The sequence below is a fragment of the Nansenia antarctica genome (genome assembly GCF_963989245.1).
Source record: "Nansenia antarctica genome assembly, chromosome: 9".
NCBI lineage: Eukaryota > Metazoa > Chordata > Actinopteri > Argentiniformes > Microstomatidae > Nansenia > Nansenia antarctica.
The window spans coordinates 18,075,293-18,101,011 of record NC_137679.1 but is presented as its reverse complement, the minus strand read 5'-3'; the positions used below and the strand labels follow the sequence as shown (position 1 = coordinate 18,101,011).

At 47.7% G+C, this 25,719-nt stretch overlaps 1 protein-coding gene across 1 annotated transcript; it reads right to left on the bottom strand.

Annotated features, from left to right (window-relative positions):
- Positions 1 to 428: 428 nt before the first annotated feature.
- On the bottom strand, positions 429 to 25,504 carry LOC308165418 (maternal DNA replication licensing factor mcm6-like; the record flags this gene model as incomplete). Its single annotated transcript, XM_080539574.1, has 13 exons — positions 429 to 596; positions 1,665 to 1,793; positions 2,461 to 2,616; positions 6,351 to 6,458; positions 6,749 to 6,890; positions 8,176 to 8,317; positions 10,226 to 10,376; positions 13,756 to 13,904; positions 15,083 to 15,248; positions 17,536 to 17,785; positions 21,728 to 21,838; positions 23,107 to 23,253; positions 25,410 to 25,504. The coding sequence occupies 13 exons, from the start codon at positions 25,502 to 25,504 to the stop codon at positions 429 to 431; spliced, it is 1,914 nt and encodes a 637-aa protein (XP_080395700.1).
- Positions 25,505 to 25,719: the final 215 nt, after the last annotated feature.

Here is a 25,719-nt window from a genome sequence, read left to right as displayed (position 1 = left end):
CGCCGGCGTTTGCGCCTCAGGGAAGGGACTGAGTACCAGGATTCTCCCGGTACACGGGCGATCTCGTGATATATCCTGTTTTGCTTCAGGAACTCCGCTGTAACTGTCTTCTCGTTTTGCGTGCCAACTTCTAATAAGTCGAGCCTGCTGTAGGTACTATTTACACAGGGGTCATACCAGGTCAGAGCAGGTCATAGGGTCACATAGGGTGTGTGTAGGGGGGTGTAGGGGTCATGTAAGGGTCATACCAGGTCAGAGCAGGACAGGGGGGGTGTAGGGGTCATACCAGGTCAGAGCAGGTCAGGGGGGGTGTAGGGGCCATACCAGGTCAGAGCAGGTCAGGGGGGGTGTGTAGGGGGGTGTAGGGGTCATGTAGGGGTCATACCAGGTCAGAGCAGGTCAGGGGGGGTGTAGGGGTCATGTAGGGGTCATACCAGGTTAGAGCAGGTCATGCGGGCCATGGCCTCAGACAGACGCAGCATGCTCTCCAGCTGGCGGACGGTGATCCTCCAGGCCGACTTGCCGTTGCCGCCCGCGTCCCTCTGCCTCAGGGCCCGGTACTGGTCCACTACGAACTCCTGGGCCTCTGGGGTGATCTGGGGAGGGAGGGGGGAAGGGAGGGAGGGAGGGGGGAGGGAGGGTGTTAGTGGTACTGGTCCACTACGAACTCCTGGGCCTGTGGGGTGATCTGGGGAGTGAGGGGGAGGGAGGGTGGGGGGAGGGTGTTAGTGGTACTGATCCACTACGAACTCCTGGGCCTGTGGGGTGATCTGGGGAAGCGGGGGGAGGGGAGGGAGGGAGGGGGGAGGGAGGGGGGAGGGTGTTAGTGGTACTGATCCACTACGAACTCCTGGGCCTCTGGGGTGATCTGGGGAAGGGGGGGGGGGGGGAGGGAGGGAGGGGGGAGGGTGTTAGTGGTACTGATCCACTACGAACTCCTGGGCCTCTGGGGTGATCTGGGGAAGGGGGGGGGGAGGGAGGGAGGGGGGAGGGTGTTAGTGGTACTGGTCCACTACGAACTCCTGGGCCTCTGGAGTGATCTGGGGAAGGGGGGGGAGGGGAGGGAGGGGGGGGGGAGGGTGTTAGTGGTACTGATCCACTACGAACTCCTGGGCCTCTGGAGTGATCTGGGGAAGGGGGGGGAGGGGAGGGAGGGGGAGGGTGTTAGTGGTACTGATCCACTACGAACTCCTGGGCCTCTGGAGTGATCTGGGGAAGGGGGGGGAGGGGAGGGAGGGGGGGGGGAGGGGAGGGAGGGTGTTAGTGGTACTGATCCACTACGAACTCCTGGGCCTCTGGAGTGATCTGGGGAAGGGGGGGGAGGGGGGGGAGGGGAGGGGGGAGGGGGGGGAGGGGAGGGAGGAGGGGGGGGAGGGAGGGAGGGAGGGGGGAGGGTGTTAGTGGTACTGGTCCACTACGAACTCCTGGGCCTCGGGGGTGATCTGGGGAGGGAGGGAGGGTGTGTGTGTGTAATAATACATAATAATAATAATAAGTGGCGGGGCTTACCTTGGTGGTGGGGTTAAGGGGCAGGGCTTACCTTGGGGGTGGGGTTAAGGGGCAGGGCTTACCTTGGGGGAGGGGTTAAGGGGCAGGGCTTACCTTGGGGGTGGGGTTAAGGGGCGGGGCTTACCTTGGGGGTGGGGTTAAGGGGCGGGGCTTACCTTGGGCTGGAACTGCCTGGCGAACAGGATGTACCTCTGGATCTCCTGCGTCTCGTAGACGCGCTGTACGGACTCCGTGCCGCGGCAGTGCAGGTCCACGATGCGCCGGGCGATGGCGTAGTCCGTTACCTAGGCAACCAGGAGGAGGTGCACGGAAGCAGAGACAGACAGACACAGTCACCCGGTTGAATCAGGATCAGGACAGGCCGCCATTTTGTTTTTGGTTATCGTAAAGCAGCAAAACCCTAGCGATGTCACAGCTAGCTTCGATGCTAACTTAAAACACACTGAAATCACACAGGCCTTAGTAGTAGTTTACAATAACAACACACTGAATCAAACACAACAGCTGCAAGTCTGAAGCTAATAGTTTAGCATCCTCACCTAAAATGAGGTTTTTACACATTGAGATGATGGAGTTTTGTTCAAATGCAGGGGCCAGATTGTTTTCTCTGATCTAGGATCAGGTCGAGCTAGGTGATTTCCCCAGTTCCCCGGCCTCCCTCAGCCTCCCCTGGTGTTCTACCTCCCCCAGCCTCCCCTGGTGTTCTACCTCCCCCAGCCTCCCCTGGTGTTCTACCTCCCCCAGCCTCCCCTGGTGTTCTACCTCCCCCAGCCTCCCCTGGTGTTCTACCTCCCCCAGCCTCCCCTGGTGTTCTACCTCCCCCAGCCTCCCCTGGTGTTCTACCTCCCCCAGCCTCCCCTGGTGTTCTACCTCTCCCAGCCTCCCCTGGTGTTCTACCTCCCCCAGCCTCCCCTGGTGTTCTACCTCCCCCAGCCTCCCCCGGCCTCCCACCTCGTTACACTCGTCTATGAGGATGAAGAAGAGGTCGAAGCGGGACATGATGGGCGCTGACATGTTGACGTTCTGCTTCAGGGACTTGGAGCGGTTGTAGCGGCCGTCAATGGGGTTGGCTGCTGCCAGGATGGACGTCCTCGCGTTCAGGGTGGCCTGACACACACACACACAGGTTATCACATTTTAATCATTTATTTATGTCCACATAGAAACAAGTATACAGGGACACAAATACTGAAGGCACAGATGGGATGCATTCACAAACAGACATGGACAATGTCTTTCACATACAACAGGACAAGACTCACGGGTACAAGTAACACCGTCTCCGCCATATATGGCGGCTGTCAATAATCGCAGAGACAGAGCAATACTTGCTGAGCCTTTTTGCTTCTCCCTTGGACATTCCCAGTAGACGTAGTCCTCTGACAACCAATCTGTGCACATGTCCAAGACTGCCAAATATAAAGACTAATAGCGTACACCTATAGCCTAGCTCTGAGATGGTATCTACAAGCTGCTGGTATTTCATGACCTTAGTCATGAAGGCTTCCTCTAGGCTTATATCAAAGGTGCATGCTACCTCTAATACAGACACCTCTCTGGACTCTTCATTAACAACAATAACATCTGGTGTGTTAGCAGACAACTGTGAAAAGTGACATTGGTCATTACAGAAATTGAACATAGATGCATTGACACAAGCATGTGTATACATTTTCACTGTAACTGGGAAGTGGAGTGATATGTCCTTTACTATAAGGCTCACAATTCTGTCATGACGTGCTAAACATTCCTTTGTAAACATAACAGCCATTCAAGATGTGTGATAGTGTTTCTGTAACCTGTTCTGTGGTGTGGTGCAAGCAATGAGGAACCTGAGTGGAAGGAAACCAAATAGAGAGGTTGAGTCTGGTAGGAAGGACTTGTAATCTGGCCTTGGTTGTGAATATGACAGTCCTCATCGAGTGCAGTGTTTTTTTTAGAAAAGAATGAGAAACAGAGTGATCAGCTGTGGGAAGACATGCCAGTTTTCCCTGGAGTTTCAGACCAGTCCAGTGTTGTTGTTGTTGATGTTGATGAAGGTCCATGAGAGTCCGTCTGGCCCCTCTAGATGTTAGCTGGTGGCTCTGTCCAGCAAAGGAGGCTGTTGCCCTGACCTGTGTGAGAGGGTCAGATATACAGTTCTCTGAGACCCGAACAGTCTCAGAGTCAGACCGCACCCACTCCAGGTACACCCCGGCTCGGACACGGAGGTCATTCAGGTCTGGCCAATCAGACCAAACTCCAAAACCAGCGGAATGAGTGTCCAATTTTCCGCTGGGTTTCCTCTTGAACCCAAGGAAGTGGGGCTCCGCCCCCCTGGCAACTGGGACCTTCCTTCTCCTCAGGTCCAGGAACATGGAGGAGCGGGCCAGCTCCCTGACGTCCTTGTCGTCGTTGTTAAGCGGAAATTCTCATGCTGGTGTAGATCCATTCTACATCGGGGACCCCTAGCCCTCCCTCCCACTGGGGATGAAAGATGATGTCACGGGTGCTGTGTGAATTGAGTCCAAGCCACCTGCGCACTACGCTCACAGTCTTGTTGTTCATTTCACACAGCACTTTCTGGGGGATGTGGACATTGGAGAAGAGGTGCTGAACTTTGGACAGGGCCACCTGCCTGATGGCTTCTAACTTCATAGTTAGTGGCAGAGGACAATTGTCTATCAAGTCCAGCCTGGAAGTGAACTCAGTCAGGATGTTATTGACTTGCTCCTTCCACTCTCCTGCGATGTTAATTTTATGTCCAAGATATGGGTGTCTCATGAAGAGAATTTACACGAATGGGCTGTGTTGCTAAAGAGAACACAGGGGGTGTGTCTGTTTTTGAGTGGTACCACCTGTTCCCCCCACTCCGCCTCTCATACAGGACAGCGCATTTGCTGGCTTTGACCTCCAGGCCAGACCATTCCAAAAAACTATCCGTCCTGCAGAGCATGTTCTTGATGACGCTCTCTTCCCTGGAGGCCAGGACAACATCATCTGCGTAGCCCTGCACTGGGTTGGGGGAGATGACACCCTCAGGGGCACACTGACACAGCCACTTAATCCACTGGTTGATGGCAATTATGAAATTAACCGCGCTCCATGGACAGCCAGTTTTAATGCCTGTCTGAAGTGGTGTTGGGCGAGTGAGCTGCTTCCCACAGATTACTTGGATGGTGGAGCTTCGGTACACATCTCTCACAATGTCAATGAATAGCTGGGGTAGCTGTATCTCTTCCAGTGATCTAATCATTATATTGTGAGCTAATGTCCCAAAAGCATCTCTAAAATCAAGAAAGACTGTAAAGAGTTTACATGACTGATGTTTAAAGTCATCTATCCCTGTCTTAAGGCAGAACACATGCTCATCCATACCCATCCTGCTGATGTAAGCCTTCTGTTTGGTGGACAAGATGTTAGCATCCACCAACCAGGGCAGGACTCGGGCCAGTATGCACTTCATGAACACCTTATAGATGGTAGGGAGAAGAGAGATGTCCCTCCATGTTGTTGGATCTTCAGGGATATTGCCTTTCTTTGGGATGCGATGTATCAATGCTCCTTTCCATGAATCTGGAACTCGCTTATTCTCCAAACAGACATTAAAAACAGTTGTTAATGTCTGACAAGACTGTGTGGATTTCAGTGCCTCGTATGTCACCCCATCTGAGCCACTGGCCTTGTTGTTGGGAAGGCTGTGCAAAACACACTCCACCTCCTGGACGGTGAAGTGTGAGGTGTCAGGGAGGAAAGGTGGATTGGGTAATGTCACCTCCCCATGCCAAGGCGGTGGTGGGAGGTCGTCACCTGACCGGTTGTTTTGACACTTTGTATCGTAGTAATTCTGTATGGCTGTAATGTCACTCGGGCAGGGAGGGGGATCGGGATACATACTGTTGTTTAAAATGACTTGGATCGCCTTTGATCTCCTGTGCGACCAGAGATAGGCCAGTTTATTCCTGCTCACCCCGCGGTTCCCACCGCGACTCCGGCTCGCGGTCCTCTCTCTCTGTAGCGAGGGCAGAACGGTGTCGCGCATGAAACATAGCTGGTCGCGTATCCAGTCAGATGTAGAGACCGACGTTAAAACGTCAGGACACGGGCGCACTGGAGGGAATTTCTTCAGTACTCTTGCAGAGTATTTCAGGAGTTGCAAGCTGAATGGTTTACCCCCATGGCTTTGCGATGTAAAAACTCTGTTCTTAAAAAATATTCCATTCAGCAGAGCCGCGAGCCGCATCCACTTCCCCGGATCCCCCGAGGAAACATAAATCCTCTCGTGCAGCCGCTTGATGTTCAATCGGTGCCGGTAGCTCTTCTCAAGGGCCTGAAAAGCCATCCATTGCTGCTCTGACAGCGGGCGGACATACTGCAGAAAGGTCGCCGGGTCTGACGCCTCACCCCCCGGTTCTTCGCGAGAGGGGTCCCGAGGACTCATCAGCTGGTGAACTCTCCCGGTGAGCAGAGCTTCCTTGTAGGCTAGCTTGATACACGCGATCAAGCACATTGTCCATATAAGTTGCCACTGCATCTCTAATCTGCGCCTATTGCATTAACGGTGGCAATTACAACGGGTGTGCATGCGTCTAGATGTTCATACAAGCCTGTTTATGTTTTTATATCGCAAAAGCAAACAAACAGCTTCCCGAGGTGTACCTGCGGCCAACCTACTCCGGGCGCATGCGCACACACACACACACACACACACAGAAGTAAGTGAAACAACTATACATCAGTCATCGTCAATAAGAACAAGTGCAAGAAGTAATGAAGAGGCAGAGAGTTGTGAAGAGGCATCATAACCTAACCATCTGACTGTGTGTGTATGTATGTATGTGTGTGTGTGTGTGTGTGTGTACCTTGACGCCAGCCTTGGTGATGGAGATGGTCTGCTGCTCCATGGCCTCGTGGATGGCCACCTGATCCTTTATGTCCATCTTGTCAAACTCATCGATGCAACACACTCCCTGGAGAGAGAGAGAGAGAGACACACACACACACACACACACGACTGAAATGAGATTGAATAGGAGGGGGCCAAGGATTGATCCTTGTGGAACCCCACATGTCATTTTAATTTGGTCAGACACAAACTAGCCAATGGAGACACAGTAGCTTCTGTCCTGTAGCAACACAGCAAGGGAGGCTGGCCTGACCTCCGATTTCTACCTCCACCAGCCTCCCCTGACACACACACACACACACACACACACACACACACACGGTAGATAAAAGCTGTTGCCGTGGCGATGCCTACGTTGTCAGCCAGCATGAGGGCTCCGGCCTCGATGACGAACTCGTGAGACTCCTCGTCTCTGACCACGGCTGCTGTCAGGCCGGCGGCGCTGCTGGCCTTCCCACTGGTGTACACCGCCCTGGGGGCGAAGTCCTCCACGTGTCTGCACACACACACACACACACACACACACAGGTTAACATCACACACACACACACACACACACACACACGATAACATCACACACACAGGTTAACATCACACACACACAGGTTAACATCACACACACACACACACAGGTTAACATCACACACACACAGGTTAACATCACACACACACACACACAGGTTAACATCACACACACACAGGTTAACATCACACACACACACACACAGGTTAACATCACACACACACAGGTTAACATCACACACACACACACACAGGTTAACATCACACACACACAGGTTAACATCACACACACAAGATCAAACAAGCCTAGTTTTTCCTTTAGTGACGTTGATTGAATACCTCCCTGTAGAGGTGTGTGTGTTTGTCTGTAGAGTGTGTGTGGTGTGTGTGTGTGTCTGTAGTGTGTGTAGTGTGTGTGTAGAGTGTGTGTAGTGTAGTGTGTAGTGTGCGTCTGTGTGTATGTGTGCGTCTGTGTGTGTGTGTGTGCGTCTGTCAGGGGGCTTTCACACCGGCAAAGAACCGTGCCGGTTCGCGTTCGCGTTCGGAAACCTCCGAACCTTGGTGCTGTCTGGCGAACGAGCCCGCGTTCATACCAGTGTAACCTGAACCATCCGCGTCATCAACGCTGGGTGATGAAGGGGCGGGATAAACAAAAATGTCACAACTAGATGGCAGCTACTTCACTGGAAAAGAGGATAATATCTTCCACCACAGTATCTGAAATAAACTCAATTTTCTGTGAAACAAAACAAAATACACTTTCTATATGCGTTCTTTTACTAATCAGCTGCTCCGTTACTGGAATAGAAATGGCTTACGAAATTCGCGTTCGCGCATGTCCGCGCGCGTGTGTGTTTGCTGAGCATGTGAGGAAGATAGAGAGAATAATGACACTTTTGATATTGTTTTTGATCACTAATGATTAGATTTAGATTAGATTACATTTTGTCTACTTCCTCCTTGCTGGTCTCTGCAGCCTAGAATATGACACACCCACTGACGACGTGACTGTTCTACGTTTTGGTTCGCGCTTGAGAACCACTATTTTTTGGTGCCCGCTGCGAACCAACTTTTCAGGTTCCGAACCAATTGAGCTTCGGTCTGAACGCGCCGGCCGGTTCCAGACTTGGTTCGCGAACGTGAACCGGCACGGTTCTTTGCCGGTGTGAAAGCCCTATGAGTGTATGTGTGTGTGTGTAGTGTGTGTGTGTGTAGTGTGCGTCTGTGTGTAGTGTGTGTGTGTGTATGTGTGTGTGTACTTGAGGAACTGGCTCTTGGAGGTGCTGGGGTCTCCTACGATGCAGACGTTCACATCGCCCCTCAGTGACGTGCCCTCCATGGTCGTCTTGGCAACGCCCCCAAACAGCATCAGGAGGATGCCCCTCTTGATCTCGTCGTTGCCTGGCAACAGAGGGAGGGGTTTTTAAACGTGTTTCATTCACACGTTTTCATACTTGAAGCCAAAACATTGTTTACACACAACTTCAACATCCCACATTCAGCATAACAACATGTGTGCTAATAACAAGGGGCAAGGGAGGTAGCCTAGAGGTTAGACGCCGGATAGCAACCCGAAGGTCGCTGGTTCGATCCACGCCTCAGAAGGGAGCTGCATGTGCCCTTGAGCAAGGCACTTAACCCCCTAATTGCTCCAGGGGTGACTATGGCTGACCCCGTGTCTAGAGCAGAAAATACCACATTCCCGCAATTGATTGACAAGTTGATTGCATTGTAAATAAACTGTTATTAATTATAATTACATAAACTCAGTACCAGATATGGTCAGGGTTAGTTAGGGTTAGTCAGGGTTAACCCTGTCAGTACCATGTATAGTGGGGAACAGGCTGGAACAGAGGTTGTGGTAGAGGGTTAGTTAAGGTTAGTTAGGGGTAGTTAAGGTTAGTCAGGGTGTGTAGTGTGTGTGTGTGTGTGTGTGTGTGTGTACTGGGCACTGGGGTAGTGGTGGTCTAGTGGATAGTGAGTTGGACGTGATCGGAAGGTTGTGAGTTCAAATCCCGCCTGAAACCACACCACTACTAGTGTGCCCTTGAGTAAGGCACTTTGCCCTCAATTACTCCAGGAATGTCCCTGTAATTCAGCCATAGCCATAGTCATAGTCTCCTGGTGCACCCGGAACAACCTAGAGCTGAATGCTCTTAAGACAGTGGAGCTGATAGTGGACTTCAGGAGGAACCCACCCCCTCCCTCTCCAATCATACTGGGAGGCACTCCAGTCACCACAGTAGAGTCATGCCGCTTCCTTGGGGTGACAGTCTCTCGGGACTTGAAGTGGGGGCCCAACATCGACGCCCTCACAAAAAAGGCCCAGAAGTGACTGTTTTTCCTGAGGCAGCTCAGGAAATTCCACCTTCCAAAGACCACGCTGGTGAACTTCTACACGGCCATCATTGAGTCCATCGTCACCTCCGCCATCATCATCTGGTTCCCCGCTGCAGCGGCCAAGGACAAGGCCAAGCTGCAGCGGGTGATACGCTCGGCGGAGAGGGTGATTGGCTGCCCTTTGCCCCCCCTTGAGGCCCTGTTTAAAAGTAGGGCTTTGGGGAGGGCCAGGAAGATCATAGCTGACCCCGCACACCCAGGACACGGTCTCTTCGCCCCGCTCCCCTCAGGCAGGAGGGTGCGGTCCCTAAAAACTGTGAAGGCTTGACATGCACACAGCTTTTTCCCCACAGCCATCCGGCTCCTAAATGCCGCTGGCCCCCCCCCTGAACTGACCCCTATCTATCTACCCTCCCTCCACCCCCACCCAGAGAGCTTTGGACTGTCTGGATATGAACACTTGAACACTTGATCTCTGCACTTTATATTTATATTAATTATGACTCTTGCACTTTGATGTTGGTTTGCACTGTCTTGTCCTGTCTTGCACCTGTCCTGCTGTAAACCGTGCTCCATTGTCTCAAACCAAATTCCTAACATGTTTACATGTCATGGCAATAAAGTCTTCTGATTCTGATTCTAAATCGCTTTGGATTAAAAGCGTCTGCTAATGGCAAAATTAAATTAATAAAAATCAGGGTTAGTCAGGGTTAGTCAGGGGTAGTTAGTACCATGTATAGTGGGGAACAGGCTGGAACAGAGGTTGTGGTAGAGGGTTAGGGTTAGTCAGGGGTAGTTAAGGGTAGTTAGGGTTAGTCAGGGTTAGTCAGGGTTAGTTAAGGTTAGTCAGGGGTAGTTAGTACCATGTATAGTGGGGAACAGGCTGGAACAGAGGTTGTGGTAGAGGGTTAGTTAAGGTTAGTTAGGGGTAGTTAAGGTTAGTTAGGGGTAGTTAAGGTTAGTCAGTACCATGTATAGTGGGGAACAGGCTGGAACAGAGGTTGTGGTAGAGGTTCTTGTCTTGGCTCATCTCAAACACCTTCTCCCACTCCTGCACCGTCATCTGGCTCTTCACACTCTCCGCTGACTGGTCCTCCACACGCAGCTCCTTACCACCAAACTGGACGGATGCACATACACGGACACACAGACACGGACACACACACACCTCAGGATAGACAGTTTGCCGCCTTTTCAAAAACTCCTTGCCCCATTGAGCGTCGAGGGGCTAGTGTCTAAGGTATCGGGAGTAGGGTCTAGGATGTAGTGTCTAGGGTGGAGGGGTCCATCAGGGCTATGTCTGGGCGTACCCGGGGGTTGGTGGGGGCTACGTAGCAGGCCAGGAAGGTCTAGGGTCTAGGGTGTAGTGTGTAGTGCAGGGCTGGACTGGGACAAAAATTAGGCCCTGCCATGTGGCTCAGACCGGCCCAACACAATCGGTCCGACACCGCCGATCAACATGCTGGCAGTCTGTTGAATGTACCATTTGTAAAAAACCCTATAATCCGCACCGGATTATAAGGCGCACCTTCAATGAATGGCCTATTTTAGAACTGTTTTCATATACAGGGCGCACCGGATTATAAGGCGCATAGAATAGAAAATACTGCAGTCAAACGTTTGACTGGGGTTGCGTTACGCCCAAGCTCCACCTACTGCGTTGCGTCACCTCTCCATCGGTGTTGTGTCAACTTCCCGTGGTCCATGCTCCACCTGAGCGTTCTCACCGTCAATGTTCTACCTGCTCCACTGTCAAAATTTTTTTTTTTTTTCCACCTCAAGTATCAGCCGTTCGTCATCCATTTTTGCAACAAGCGTCAAGGACCTGCGGTGATTCACAGCTGACTCGCGTGAATAGCAATTCGCAATAGCTGCGACCACGAGCTATAGAGTAGTTAGCTACAAGCATTTTCAATCTGGTATTATCTCTATTAGTGGATTAACCGCTGTGGTGATTCAACAGCTGATAAAAATACATCAAGTAGACTACAAACAGAGCAAAACAATAAAACACCAGAAAACAACCAATAGGCTATACAATTATAACCAACAACCAATATGTGACAGCTCCTGGTGAAATGTGTAACGTCATTTTTCAGTTTGTACACATGCTTAAACTACAGATTGTAAGCTTTCAAATGATGTGTCATACATTCAAATCAGAGAAAGATTGAACACGACAGGCGTATTTGAATGTTGGTTCACCTCAAACACTGAATGGGAGAAAAGTGACTCTGAATCTGAACGCAGCCACAGCTACGAACGCTGCTAACAAAACACATCGCTACGAAGGTCCAAACTGTATTTTAATAACATGACAACATACATGACAACATCGACATACTAAAAACACATAACTACACATAACAAGATGAACACACAGTTCTTACTTTTGAACACGAGCTAAAACGAAAGTATGTTTCAACCCTCCCTTACCGGTAGCCTCCGGCAAACGAGAATAATGAATCCAATACACACATTATAAGTGTTTAGTGATCGTTAAACTGTTGTTTATTATATCGATATATTCAACTTCAAGTTGAAAGCACCAAGAAGGACCGCCTCGAAATTCATCGATGTTCATGTCCCGTGCTCGCGCTGTTGCCTTCATTCGAATAGTGACTGTAGAGACGCTTCTACTTGCGGCTCTCTGTTCAACAACCCACTGTTCGAGTTTGTCCTCTAACTGTGTTTGTCCTCTAACTGTGTCTAACTGTGTCTAACTGTGGCCATCTCGCTTTGTTCCCTCGGAAACTCTGTTTAGTCTTCTTTACTTGGGGTCTTGTGGTGTGGGACTGTGAGTAGGCACAACACCGGTGTTTACTGATTACCGTAATGCTGCAAGCGGTGCGGCTTTGTAGTTTACCAGTCGTACTGAAACATTTTGACAGAGCGCCTTGAGCGCCGTGTACAACCAGTATGGATCAACCAATTAACAAATTGATCCATATATAAGGCGCTCCGGGTTATAAGGCGCACTGTCGTTTTAAAAAATAAATAAAGGCTTTTAAGTGCGCCTTATAGTGCGGAAAATACGGTACATGTACACACAGGCTGCATGATTGCATTATGTTACACCAGAAGCCCAGTCATTTCAAATGGAAGGTTGCAAGACAACATTATTGGGTTGCAGACTGCATGAGTTTTATTTCTCCATGCAATAAAAAGCATTCATTAGTTCTGAACTAGGCTAGTGTAGATATTTTTTTTTTTATATATATATTTTCAAATAAAAAGTATTATTAACACCCATTGTTGGTATTGCATTTATGTCAGTGACAGTGATACCTCAACTTGCTAGCTAGCAACAAAATAGAAAGTCACAAAATGCAGAACACCCCCATCTAACGTTAGCTATAGAGTCCACAGCCAAGCAGCACTAACGTTACACCACGAGAGAGATCACTGTGTGTGCATGAATTCCAGCCAAGTCCTGGTGAAGCGCAATGCAATCATGCTGCCTGTACGGGTTAGCATAAGTCATAAGACATTCTCTGCTGCTGCTCCCTTAATCTGGCCAATGCAAGCGACTAACATAACTTTGCTTTTGTAAAACCAAGTAACAACATTGCTTACCTCTCTAGCTGTGTCCTGTCTCCTCCTCAATTGCTAACGGCACATCAGTGCTAACGTTAGTTAGCGGTAAATATTTTGCTGTGGCAGCCGCAGCTGTAGTAGGCCTAGCCCCCACAGTCGATGCAGAGAACATATCTGTCAGTTTCTGACATTTTGAGGCATCCTCTGCTAGCTTCTTACTTTTTTTCTCCCTAATTTTCTGGGCACCCCCTTTCACTATCTTATCTACTAACATGACACTGTACTTGGGTTGTCGGCCGAGGGATCAGAGTGGGGGAGGAGGCCGATGGACAGCAGGGCCTAAGCATGTGATTGGGCCAGCCCATGTGTTAGTATAAATGGGGGCCGCCGCTTGATTCAGCGCTAGTTGATGCCGTGCTATTTTGGGCCGCGCTAGTTTTTTTTTTTTTTTTTTTTGGGGGGGGGGGGGGGGGTGTCAGGCGGCCCGACCTGCCCAAAACTAGCGCGGCCCATCTGCCAGCGGGCAGAAAGATTGTATGGCCAGTCCAGCGGTGCTGTAGTGTGTAGTGTCTAGGGTGTAGGGCGTACCCGGGGGTTGGTGGGGGCCACGTAGCAGGCCAGGAAGGTGTAGTGTGTAGTGTGTAGGGTGTAGTGTGTAGGGTGTAGTGTGTAGGTACCCGGGGGTTGGTAGGGGCTACGTAGCAGGCCAGGAAGGTGTAGTGTGTAGGGTGTAGGGTGTAGTGTGTAGTGTGTAGTGTGTAGTGTGTAGGGTGTAGGGTGTAGGGTGTAGTGTCTAGGGTGTAGGGTGTAGTGTGTAGTATGTAGGGTGTAGGGTCTAGTGTGTAGTGTGTAGGGTGTAGTGTGTAGGGTGTAGTGTGTAGTGTGTAGTGTGTATGGTGTAGTGTGTAGGGTGTAGTGTGTAGTGTGTAGGGTGTAGTGTGTATGGTGTAGTGTGTAGGTACCCGGGGGTTGGTGGGGGCCACGTAGCAGGCCAGGAAGGCCGTCCTGTAGGAGAGGTCCCGGACCCCCAGGGCCTTCAGCCCCGCGATGCCGTCCGCCTCGAAGCCCTCCCGCCCCCCCGTCACCTTGGTGCTGGTCTCTGACCTGGTCCCTGGAGGGAGGGAGAGGGGGGGGAGGGGAGGGGAGGGGGGGGAGGGAGAGAGGGGGGAGGGGGAGGGAGAGGGAGGAAGCAGACCAGAGAGATATCTGTTCAGGAGGGACAGTTAAGGTGCAGCCTGAAGAGATGGAGGTCTTTAGTCTACGGCAGAAGATGGGGAGTGACTCTGCAGGCCTGACAGCAGACGGAGTTAGGGGCTAAGGGCTGGGGGCTAGCAGCTAGGAGCTAGGGACTAGGGGCTAGGGGTTTATGTCTGGTAGGGTCATAGGGTTAGCTGCCCCTACCAGCCACAGCCAGTTAGTTAGTAGGGTGAGGGTTAGTTAGTTAGTAGGGTTAGTTAGTAGGGTTAGGGTTAGTTAGTTAGTAGGGTTAGTTAGTAGGGTTAGGGTTAGTTAGTTAGTTAGTAGGGTTAGTTAGTTAGTTAGTAGGGTTAGGGTTAGTTAGTAGGGTTAGTTAGTAGGGTTAGGGTTAGTTAGTTAGTAGGGTTAGTTAGTTAGTAGGGTTAGTTAGTTAGTTAGTTAGTAGGGTTAGGGTTAGTTAGTAGGGTTAGTTAGTTAGTAGGGTTAGTTAGTAGGGTTAGTTAGTTAGTAGGGTTAGTTAGTAGGGTTAGGGTTAGTTTGTTAGTTAGTAGGGTTAGTTAGTAGGGTTAGGGTAAGTGTTAGTTAGTTAGTTGGGTTAGTTAGTAGGGTTAGGGTTAGTTAGTTAGTAGGGTTAGTTAGTAGGGTTAGGGTTAGTTTGTTAGTTAGTAGGGTTAGTTAGTAGTATTAGGGTTAGTTTGTTAGTTAGTAGGGTTAGTTAGTAGGGTTAGTTAGTTAGTTAGTAGGGTTAGGGTTAGTTAGTTAGTTGGGTTAGTTAGTAGGGTTAGGGTTATTTAGTTAGTTAGTAGGGTTAGTTAGTAGGGTTAGGGTTAGTTTGTTAGTTAGTAGGGTTAGTTTGTTAGTAGGGTTAGTTAGTTAGTTAGTAGGGTTAGGGTTAGTTAGTTAGTTGGGTTAGTTAGTAGGGTTAGGGTTAGTTTGTTAGTTAGTAGGGTTAGTTAGTTAGTAGGGTTAGTTAGTTAGTTAGTAGGGTAAGGGTTAGTTAGTTAGTTGGGTTAGTTAGTAGGGTTAGGGTTAGTTAGTTAGTAGGGTTAGTTAGTAGGGTTAGGGTTAGTTAGTAGGGTTAGCTGCCCCTACCAGCCACAGCCAGCGCCGCCACGTCAGGTACGACTATGAGCGTCCCGGTGAAGTCACAGCGGTCGCCCGCCTGGGCCGACTCCACCGCCTCCGCCCGCAGCACCACCTCCACGCTGCGGGGGATGGAGCCCCGGGGCAGCTCCGCCTGGGTCTCCTGGATACGCACCTGGGGGAGGGGGCAGGCACACACACACACACACACACACACAAACGCAGGCACACAAGCCAAAGTAGAACACACACACACGATGATGATTGTGCTGCTGCTTGCAAACACACACACACACACACACACACACACACAATAAGGCTACACACACAGGCGTGGGCCTGTAACAATTATGAAATAATTGTCTAATGGCAATGTTGACTGTGCTCCAACATGCTAGCTAGCTAGCTGGCTAACAACAAAGAACATCATGTTAGCTAGCTAGCTAACAACATCAGGGGGCCGTTCCACTAAAGTGGATTAGTATATCGGCGATTGAAATAAATCAGGCGATCAGGCTACTCGGGATTGGAATTCAAGCCTCAGGTGATTCCTCGAACGAGGATCAGGCTTGTGTCATGAGCGTTCAGACTGTTCACAGAACACCGGCTTACAAATCCTCGATATGGGCGCGTGCACGCAGACATAAAGAGCCCCAAAGAGTCGATCTGTCGAAATGAAGATACTCCACTCTGCAGGGGTCCTACATTTGCGCAGCATTCCGAATTATTGATCTTTATGAAGACGGAAAAACAAGATGTAAAATAGTGCAATACTCCCGCAATTAACAAGGCGAGGGAAATGGTTTGGCAAGAAATTGCTGACCGATTAAATGCGTAGGTCATACTAGCCCTAGTTATTGTTATATGTTCATATTTTAATAAATGAATATTTACTACAGTGGTGATATCAGCAGCAGGCTAAAATCGTCTTATCGTCACGATGGCCTAGTGGTATTTACCGCTGCCGTGGTATTTATTCGTCTTTTTAAGACGGTGGTTCGAATCCCTCTTCAGACACACTTTTTTATTGCATTTCGTTGTCTGAATCTAATCTAAAATCTCATCTAAAATATAGTAATAGTAAGTATATAGGCTATAAAATGATGGTGCAGGCTAATTTACAAGAACTGACACGATTACAATGGTGTTTGAAGCCTTTCTGAGTAAATTATGTTCTTAAACTAGACCCTGGATTTGGCATAGATTATTTTTTCTTACGATTACTGATGGATAGATGATTCACTTAGACAGATATATATATGTTGTAAATCGATTTGCATGAAGGCTTCGGTTAAATGTAAAAAATAAAATTAAAAAAATTAAAAATAAATCGGAACTCTAGCTGGTTGCCTTAACCACTGCACCAGCCAGACCGCTGTGACAAAAGCAATGCAAGTTGATAGACATACCTATTTATTTAATTTAATTTTTTACACTTTTTAATTTATTTATCTATCGATCTATCTATCTATCACACTTTCAAAATATCAGGTTATCTATCTATCGATCGATCACACTTTCAAATTATCAAATTATCTATCTATCACACAGTCAAACTATCTAATCTATCTATCTCGTGTGAAGTGGGAACTAATATTTCCTAAAAGACACTTGAGGAACTGTCGTTCGGGATGTAGTTTCCGCCTGTGAGCTGTTTTGACGCACGCATTACGTTAGCCAGCCTGTAAGTCTGCTCGGGACCAGGCTAATTATATCTGACTCAGAAGGATATGTTGCATAGCAACCAAGCAGCGAATTATTTGAGCCACATTGATGGAACCGACCGCAAGCTTATTTAAACCTGGATCAGAGTTAATTGCTTGGATCAGAGTTAATCTCGCATAGTGGAACGGCCCCCAGCTCCTCTAAACACATAAATCACAACATGCTGACAGAACATGAACAAGCTAAAAACACATAACTACACAACTAGATGACACGCAGTCCCTTTTTTATTGATGAGCACTCACTTTTTTATTGATGAGGATACATGCTCAATTGTTTGTTCAAAAATATGTTTCATGATAATAAAGAGGCGTGGTTTACTTCATAGGTTGCTGTATTATTATTACATTATCTGGGTCACATAACAGTGAAACAATTATATTGTTAATCGCAATTATTTCTGAGACAATTGTACAACAAAATGTGGAATTGTTAGTCCTACACGCACACACACACAATTTCACATGGACAATTTCTCACACACACACACCCACTCCTCTCCTCTCTCCTCCCCCTCCTCCTCTCCCTCCCCTCCCTTCCTCCTCCCCCCTCCCCTCCCTTCCTCCTCCCCCCTCCCCTCCCTTCCTCCTCCCCCCTCCCCTCCCTTCCCTTCCTCCTCCCCCCTCTCTCCCCTCCCCTCCCCTCCCCTCCCCTCCTCCTCTCCTCTCTCCTCTCCTCCCTTCCCTCCCTTCCCTTCCTCCTCCCCCCTCCCCTCCCCTCCTCCCCTCCCCTCTAACCTTCTGGAAGTCGACGAAGCGTGACTTGTTGGGGTCCAGCAGGAAGCGTCTGCGGTTGGCGCAGACGGGGTTGTTGCAGACGCTGGGCTGGGTGTAGCGGAACTGCTGGGCCACCTCCTTCACCACCGCCTGGCAGTCCAGACACAGGAAGCAGCCGCTCACCAGCTCCGGGTGGACGGGGTGGGTCCGGACCACCTGGCCGCTGATCCTCAGCAGGGAGCCGATACGGGCCGACGCCATCTCCCTGATCCTGGAGGAGGGGAGGGAGAGAGGGAGGGAGGGAGGGAGGGAGGGAGGGAGGGAGGGAGAGAGAGAGGGAGAGAGGGAGAGAGGGAGAGAGGGAGAGAGGGAGGGAGGGAGGGAGGGAGGGAGAGAGAGAGGGAGAGAGGGAGAGGTGGGTGGAGGGGACAAGGGGGGTGAGGCAGGGGGGAGGATGGGGGAGGGATGAGGGAGGGAAGGAGGGAGGCAGGGAGGGAAGGAGGGTGGAGGGGACAAGGGGGGTGAGGCAGGGGGAGGATGATGGAGGGAAGGAGGGAGGGAGGGAGGGAGAAGGGTGGAGGGAAGGAGGGAGGCAAGGGGGAGGATGATGGTGGAGGGAAGGAGGGAGGGAGATTGCAGTGAGATGGGGGAGGGGATGGAAGGATGGGGGGGGAAGGAGGGTGGAGGGGACAAGGTGGGTGAGGCAGGGGGAGGATGATGAATAGTTAACTATCTAGCATGGTAGTGAAGGTAGCGTTGGTGTGATAACAGTAATAGTTAACTATCTAGCATGGTAGTGAAGGTAGCGTTGGTGTGATAACAGTAATAGTTAACTATCTAGCATGGTAGTGAAGGTAGCGTTGGTGTGATAACAGTAATAGTTAACTATCTAGCATGGTAGTGAAGGTAGCGTTGGTGAGATAACAGTAATAGTTAACTATCTAGCATGGTAGTGAAGGTAGCGTTGGTGTGATAACAGTAATAGTTAACTATCTAGCATGGTAGTGAAGGTAGCGTTGGTGTGATAACAGTAATAGTTAACTATCTAGCATGGTAGTGAAGGTAGCGTTGGTGTGATAACAGTAATAGTTAACTATCTAGCATGGTAGTGAAGGTAGCGTTGGTGTGATAACAGTAATAGTTAACTATCTAGCATGGTAGTGAAGGTAGCGTTGGTGTGATAACAGTAATAGTTAACTATCTAGCATGGTAGTGAAGGTAGCGTTGGTGTGATAACAGTAATAGTTAACTATCTAGCATGGTAGTGAAGGTAGCGTTGGTGTGATAACAGTAATAGTTAACTATCTAGCATGGTAGTGAAGGTAGCGTTGGTGTGATAACAGTAATAGTTAACTATCTAGCATGGTAGTGAAGGTAGCGTTGGTGTGATAACAGTAATAGTTAACTATCTAGCATGGTAGTGAAGGTAGCGTTGGTGTGATAACAGTAATAGTTAACTATCTAGCATGGTAGTGAAGGTAGCGTTGGTGTGATAACAGTAATAGTTAACTATCTAGCATGGTAGTGAAGGTAGCGTTGGTGTGATAACAGTAATAGTTAACTATCTAGCATGGTAGTGAAGGTAGCGTTGGTGTGATAACAGTAATAGTTAACTATCTAGCATGGTAGTGAAGGTAGCGTTGGTGTGATAACAGTAATAGTTAACTATCTAGCATGGTAGTGAAGGTAGCGTTGGTGTGATAACAGTAATAGTTAACTATCTAGCATGGTAGTGAAGGTAGCGTTGGTGTGATAACAGTAATAGTTAACTATCTAGCATGGTAGTGAAGGTAGCGTTGGTGTGATAACAGTAATAGTTAACTATCTAGCATGGTAGTGAAGGTAGCGTTGGTGTGATAACAGTAATAGTTAACTATCTAGCATGGTAGTGAAGGTAGCGTTGGTGTGATAACAGTAATAGTTAACTATCTAGCATGGTAGTGAAGGTAGCGTTGGTGTGATAACAGTAATAGTTAACTATCTAGCATGGTAGTGAAGGTAGCGTTGGTGTGATAACAGTAATAGTTAACTATCTAGCATGGTAGTGAAGGTAGCGTTGGTGTGATAACAGTAATAGTTAACTATCTAGCATGGTAGTGAAGGTAGCGTTGGTGTGATAACAGTAATAGTTAACTATCTAGCATGGTAGTGAAGGTAGCGTTGGTGTGATAACAGTAATAGTTAACTATCTAGCATGGTAGTGAAGGTAGCGTTGGTGTGATAACAGTAATAGTTAACTATCTAGCATGGTAGTGAAGGTAGCGTTGGTGTGATAACAGTAATAGTTAACTATCTAGCATGGTAGTGAAGGTAGCGTTGGTGTGATAACAGTAATAGTTAACTATCTAGCATGGTAGTGAAGGTAGCGTTGGTGTGATAACAGTAATAGTTAACTATCTAGCATGGTAGTGAAGGCAGCGTTGGTGTGATAACAGTAATAGTTAACTATCTAGCATGGTAGTGAAGGTAGCGTTGGTGTGATAACAGTAATAGTTAACTATCTAGCATGGTAGTGAAGGTAGCGTTGGTGTGATAACAGTAATAGTTAACTATCTAGCATGGTAGTGAAGGTAGCGTTGGTGTGATAACAGTAATAGTTAACTATCTAGCATGGTAGTGAAGGTAGCGTTGGTGTGATAACAGTAATAGTTAACTATCTAGCATGGTAGTGAAGGTAGCGTTGGTGTGATAACAGTAATAGTTAACTATCTAGCATGGTAGTGAAGGTAGCGTTGGTGTGATAACAGTAATAGTTAACTATCTAGCATGGTAGTGAAGGTAGCGTTGGTGTGATAACAGTAATAGTTAACTATCTAGCATGGTAGTGAAGGTAGCGTTGGTGTGATAACAGTAATAGTTAACTATCTAGCATGGTAGTGAAGGTAGCGTTGGTGTGATAACAGTAATAGTTAACTATCTAGCATGGTAGTGAAGGTAGCGTTGGTGTGATAACAGTAATAGTTAACTATCTAGCATGGTAGTGAAGGTAGCGTTGGTGTGATAACAGTAATAGTTAACTATCTAGCATGGTAGTGAAGGTAGCGTTGGTGTGATAACAGTAATAGTTAACTATCTAGCATGGTAGTGAAGGTAGCGTTGGTGTGATAACAGTAATAGTTAACTATCTAGCATGGTAGTGAAGGTAGCGTTGGTGTGATAACAGTAATAGTTAACTATCTAGCATGGTAGTGAAGGTAGCGTTGGTGTGATAACAGTAATAGTTAACTATCTAGCATGGTAGTGAAGGTAGCGTTGGTGTGATAACAGTAATAGTTAACTATCTAGCATGGTAGTGAAGGTAGCGTTGGTGTGATAACAGTAATAGTTAACTATCTAGCATGGTAGTGAAGGTAGCGTTGGTGTGATAACAGTAATAGTTAACTATCTAGCATGGTAGTGAAGGTAGCGTTGGTGTGATAACAGTAATAGTTAACTATCTAGCATGGTAGTGAAGGTAGCGTTGGTGTGATAACAGTAATAGTTAACTATCTAGCATGGTAGTGAAGGTAGCGTTGGTGTGATAACAGTAATAGTTAACTATCTAGCATGGTAGTGAAGGTAGCGTTGGTGTGATAACAGTAATAGTTAACTATCTAGCATGGTAGTGAAGGTAGCGTTGGTGTGATAACAGTAATAGTTAACTATCTAGCATGGTAGTGAAGGCAGCGTTGGTGTGATAACAGTAATAGTTAACTATCTAGCATGGTAGTGAAGGTAGCGTTGGTGTGATAACAGTAATAGTTAACTATCTAGCATGGTAGTGAAGGCAGCGTTGGTGTGATAACAGTAATAGTTAACTATCTAGCATGGTAGTGAAGGTAGCGTTGGTGTGATAACAGTAATAGTTAACTATCTAGCATGGTAGTGAAGGTAGCGTTGGTGTGATAACAGTAATAGTTAACTATCTAGCATGGTAGTGAAGGTAGCGTTGGTGTGATAACAGTAATAGTTAACTATCTAGCATGGTAGTGAAGGTAGCGTTGGTGTGATAACAGTAATAGTTAACTATCTAGCATGGTAGTGAAGGTAGCGTTGGTGTGATAACAGTAATAGTTAACTATCTAGCATGGTAGTGAAGGTAGCGTTGGTGTGATAACAGTAATAGTTAACTATCTAGCATGGTAGTGAAGGTAGCGTTGGTGTGATAACAGTAATAGTTAACTATCTAGCATGGTAGTGAAGGTAGCGTTGGTGTGATAACAGTAATAGTTACTTTATTCTTGTGGGAAACTCAGAGAAGGCCACATAGAACTCCTTGTTGGCTGGGATCTTCCCATGATCCCTTGCAAAGGAGCGCACCGCTCTGCACAGGTACGGATAAACCCTGAGGGGGGGAAAGCGTTAACATTTATTCCTTTCCTAGATATGTGCGTTCTACCACCCAGTATCCTTACATTTTCAACATCACATCAGGATAAGCTAGCATGAAGCTATCTTGCAGTTTTTCCTGTAGGAGGCAGGCTAATTTACAAGACGGCGCCAACTAAAGGTCGTTGTGTGTAAGTAGCAGCTTCCCATTGTAAAGAATATGGTCATTTGACCCCCGAGGCGGCTCTTATAGTAGGTAAAAAAAGGCACAGCTGTTCTAGTGTTAAACATGAACACAGCACATTGTCCTACCAGACTAGACTACAGATTAAACCACATTGTCCTACCAGACTAGGCTACAGATTAAACCAGACTAGGCTACAGATTAAACCAGACTAGGCTACAGATTAAACCAGACTAGGCTACAGATTAAACCAGACTAGGCTACAGATTAAACCAGACTAGGCTACAGATTAAACCAGACTAGGCTACAGATTAAACCAGACTAGGCTACAGATTAAACCAGACTAGACTACAGATTAAACCAGACTAGGCTACAGATTAAACCAGACTAGGCCACAGATTAAACCAGACTAGGCTACAGATTAAACCAGACTAGGCTACAGATTAAACCAGACTAGGCCACAGATTAAACCAGACTAGGCTACAGATTAAACCAGACTAGGCTACAGATTAAACCAGACTAGGCTACAGATTAAACCAGACTAGGCTACAGATTAAACCAGACTAGGCTACAGATTAAACCAGACTAGGCTACAGATTAAACCAGACTAGGCCACAGATTAAACCAGACTAGGCCACAGATTAAACCAGACTAGGCTACAGATTAAACCAGACTAGGCTACAGATTAAACCAGACTAGGCTACAGATTAAACCAGACTAGGCTACAGATTAAACCAGACTAGGCTACAGATTAAACCAGACTAGGCTACAGATTAAACCAGACTAGGCTACAGATTAAACCAGACTAGGCTACAGATTAAACCAGACTAGGCTACAGATTAAACCAGACTAGGCCACAGATTAAACCAGACTAGGCTACAGATTAAACCAGACTAGGCTACATATTAAACCAGACTAGGCTACAGATTAAACCAGACTAGGCCACAGATTAAACCAGACTAGGCCACAGATTAAACCAGACTAGACTACAGATTAAACCAGACTAGGCTACAGATTAAACCAGACTAGGCTACAGATTAAACCAGACTAGGCTACATATTAAACCAGACTAGGCTACAGATTAAACCAGCGGTATCTACCTGTAGAAGTCCTCCTGGATGGCGGTGGCCAGCTGCTGGTTGAAGTGCTCTATGTTGGTGAAGCTGACGGTCAGGGTGTTCCTCTCCGGCCGGATCAGCTCCTCTGCATCAGGCAGGTACAGCAGCCCCCCCTCTGGGTTCTGGAACCTGGGGTGAGGGTGTACAGGTGAGGTGCAGGTACAGCAGCCCCCCCTCTGGGTTCTGGAACCTGACCGTGAAGCTGAGGTGAGAATGCGTGATGCGCATGGAGCTGTCATGGGAGCGTGTCTAGTTTCATTGAAAAAGAAGAGAACGCACACCGCAGAGAACTTGGGCGAGGTGCTGGTGACGGACCAGAATACTGAGGCCACAGTCTTTTTTTGCCTTTTGATAACTTATATGTAACACCGACTGTGTATGACGTAATGTGTAATCTCACGTAGGTGTTGCCAATTCAATCTAGCCTACACCTGTCTGACATGCACTAGTTTGTTTGTAAGACTTGACAAAGGCTTCTGGCCGAAACTTGTCAATAAATATACACTTCTTGCATCTGGAAGGAGTGTGCGGCTTCTACTTTATCCTTTAGCGTCAGGTGTCCCATGTTCCCTCAGCCCTATGTTCCCTCAGTTCAACCCTAGCCCTACAGAGATTCCTGCCTTGATAGTATGATAACTTAGAAATGTGGGAACATAGGGATGACCCACGTTGTGATCAGGTCTATTTAGCTATTTTTCATCATCCTCTACCCTCTTAATTGGTCCCAGATTGTGCTTTAATCTGATTAGTGATGAATTCATCTGCTCATCCGGTCCTAGGCTGTTATTCTGAACTATATCCCGAGTTTATCCAGACAAAACCTCCACACACTAAAACAAGGTGTTACCTCGTGAGCTTAGAATGATAAAGTTCCATCTCCGTTTAGAATGATAAGGTTCTATCTCCGTTTAGAATGATAAGGTTCTATCTCCGTTTAGAATGATAAGGTTCTATCTCTGTATAGAATGATAAGGTTCTATCTCCGTACAGAATGATAAGGTTCTATCTCCGTTTAGAATGATAAGGTTCTATCTCCGTTTAGAATGATAAGGTTCTATCTCCGTTTAGAATGATAAGGTTCTATCTCCGTACAGAATGATAAGGTTCTATCTCCGTACAGAATGAGAAGGTTCTATCTCCGTTTAAGGCAGTTCAGAGATATTGAGCGTCAACGTTTTTACATTCCATTATGTTTTGTGTGATGGAACCTTTGTATTTTATGAATTACTAACTCAATTTTAAAAATAACACCACACAGGCATTAATAAACACCTAATGGATCAGATTATGTAAAAAATAAAAAACTCAATTTTGACAAAAATGGAGATAGAACCTTCTAATTCTAACGTCACAACCTATCAAACAGCATCCTGCTTCTGCATCTGATCCTGGGATGTTAGAAGGCGTTTAGTTTGGGGGTTTTAGGCGGTAATTAATTAGTCAATTAGGGGATTCAGTAGACGAGGCTGTAGTCATATGGACAAATGACGTCATGTATCCTATAGAAATAAAACATGACCTCGCCAAGCCAGTTTGGAGCCTAACACAACCCTTCCTTCTCTGTCCCTCTGTCTGGCGGGTAGAAAGCTGTCACCTTCAACAATAATATACACAAACGCACTTTCCAGGACGCAGTGAAGAGGTGAACTACGAAGGGAGATAAGAGAGCTCATTTGACCTCCAACTCGTGATTTGGTCAAAGTTGGCTTTGTGCTAAGTTGACCTAACTCCCTTTTAACTTGCTGTTAAATGACTTTGCGAGAGAAATTCGACAAGTTTGACGGCCGTCAAAAGGGAACAAACCACCCTGTTGAAAGTCTCCGACTCCCTCTGTCCAGAGATGATCTGGGATCACCGTTCGCTTTCGGTCCAGAAGCAACCAAACCTACTCACTCCTCCAGGAACAACCAAACCTACTCACTCCTCCAGGAACAACCAAACCTACTCACTCCTCCAGGAACAACCAAACCTACTCACTCCTCCAGGAACAACCAAACCTACTCACTCCTCCAGGAACAACCAAACCCACTCACTCCTCCAGGAACAACCAAACCTACTCACTCCTCCAGGAACAACCAAACCTACTCACTCCTCCAGGAACAACCAAACCTACTCACTCCTCCAGGAACAACCAAACCTACTCACTCCTCCAGGAACAACCAAACCTACTCACTCCTCCAGGAACAACCAAACCTACTCACTCCTCCAGGAACAACCAAACCCACTCACTCCTCCAGGAACAACCAAACCTACTCACTCCTCCAGGAACAACCAAACCCACTCACTCCTCCAGGAACTCCAGAAACAACTTCTGACATTTTTCCGACAGCTCATCCTTCACGGTCACTCCCCCGGCGCCGGTCTCGGTAGCAGGATCCATTCAGACGGTAAGGGTAACGGTGGAACCACAGACGGTACAGCAGCTCTGGACCAAACTGACCTGAGAAGCTGTGGACCAGACTGACCTGAGTGTCCTGATGAGCTCAGGTGTGACCCACTAGGCTGATTGGCACCTGACTCCGCCCATATTCCAGAGTATGAAACGTGAAGCCTCTCCATATAATGTCATTCCTTCATATAATACCTAAATATAAT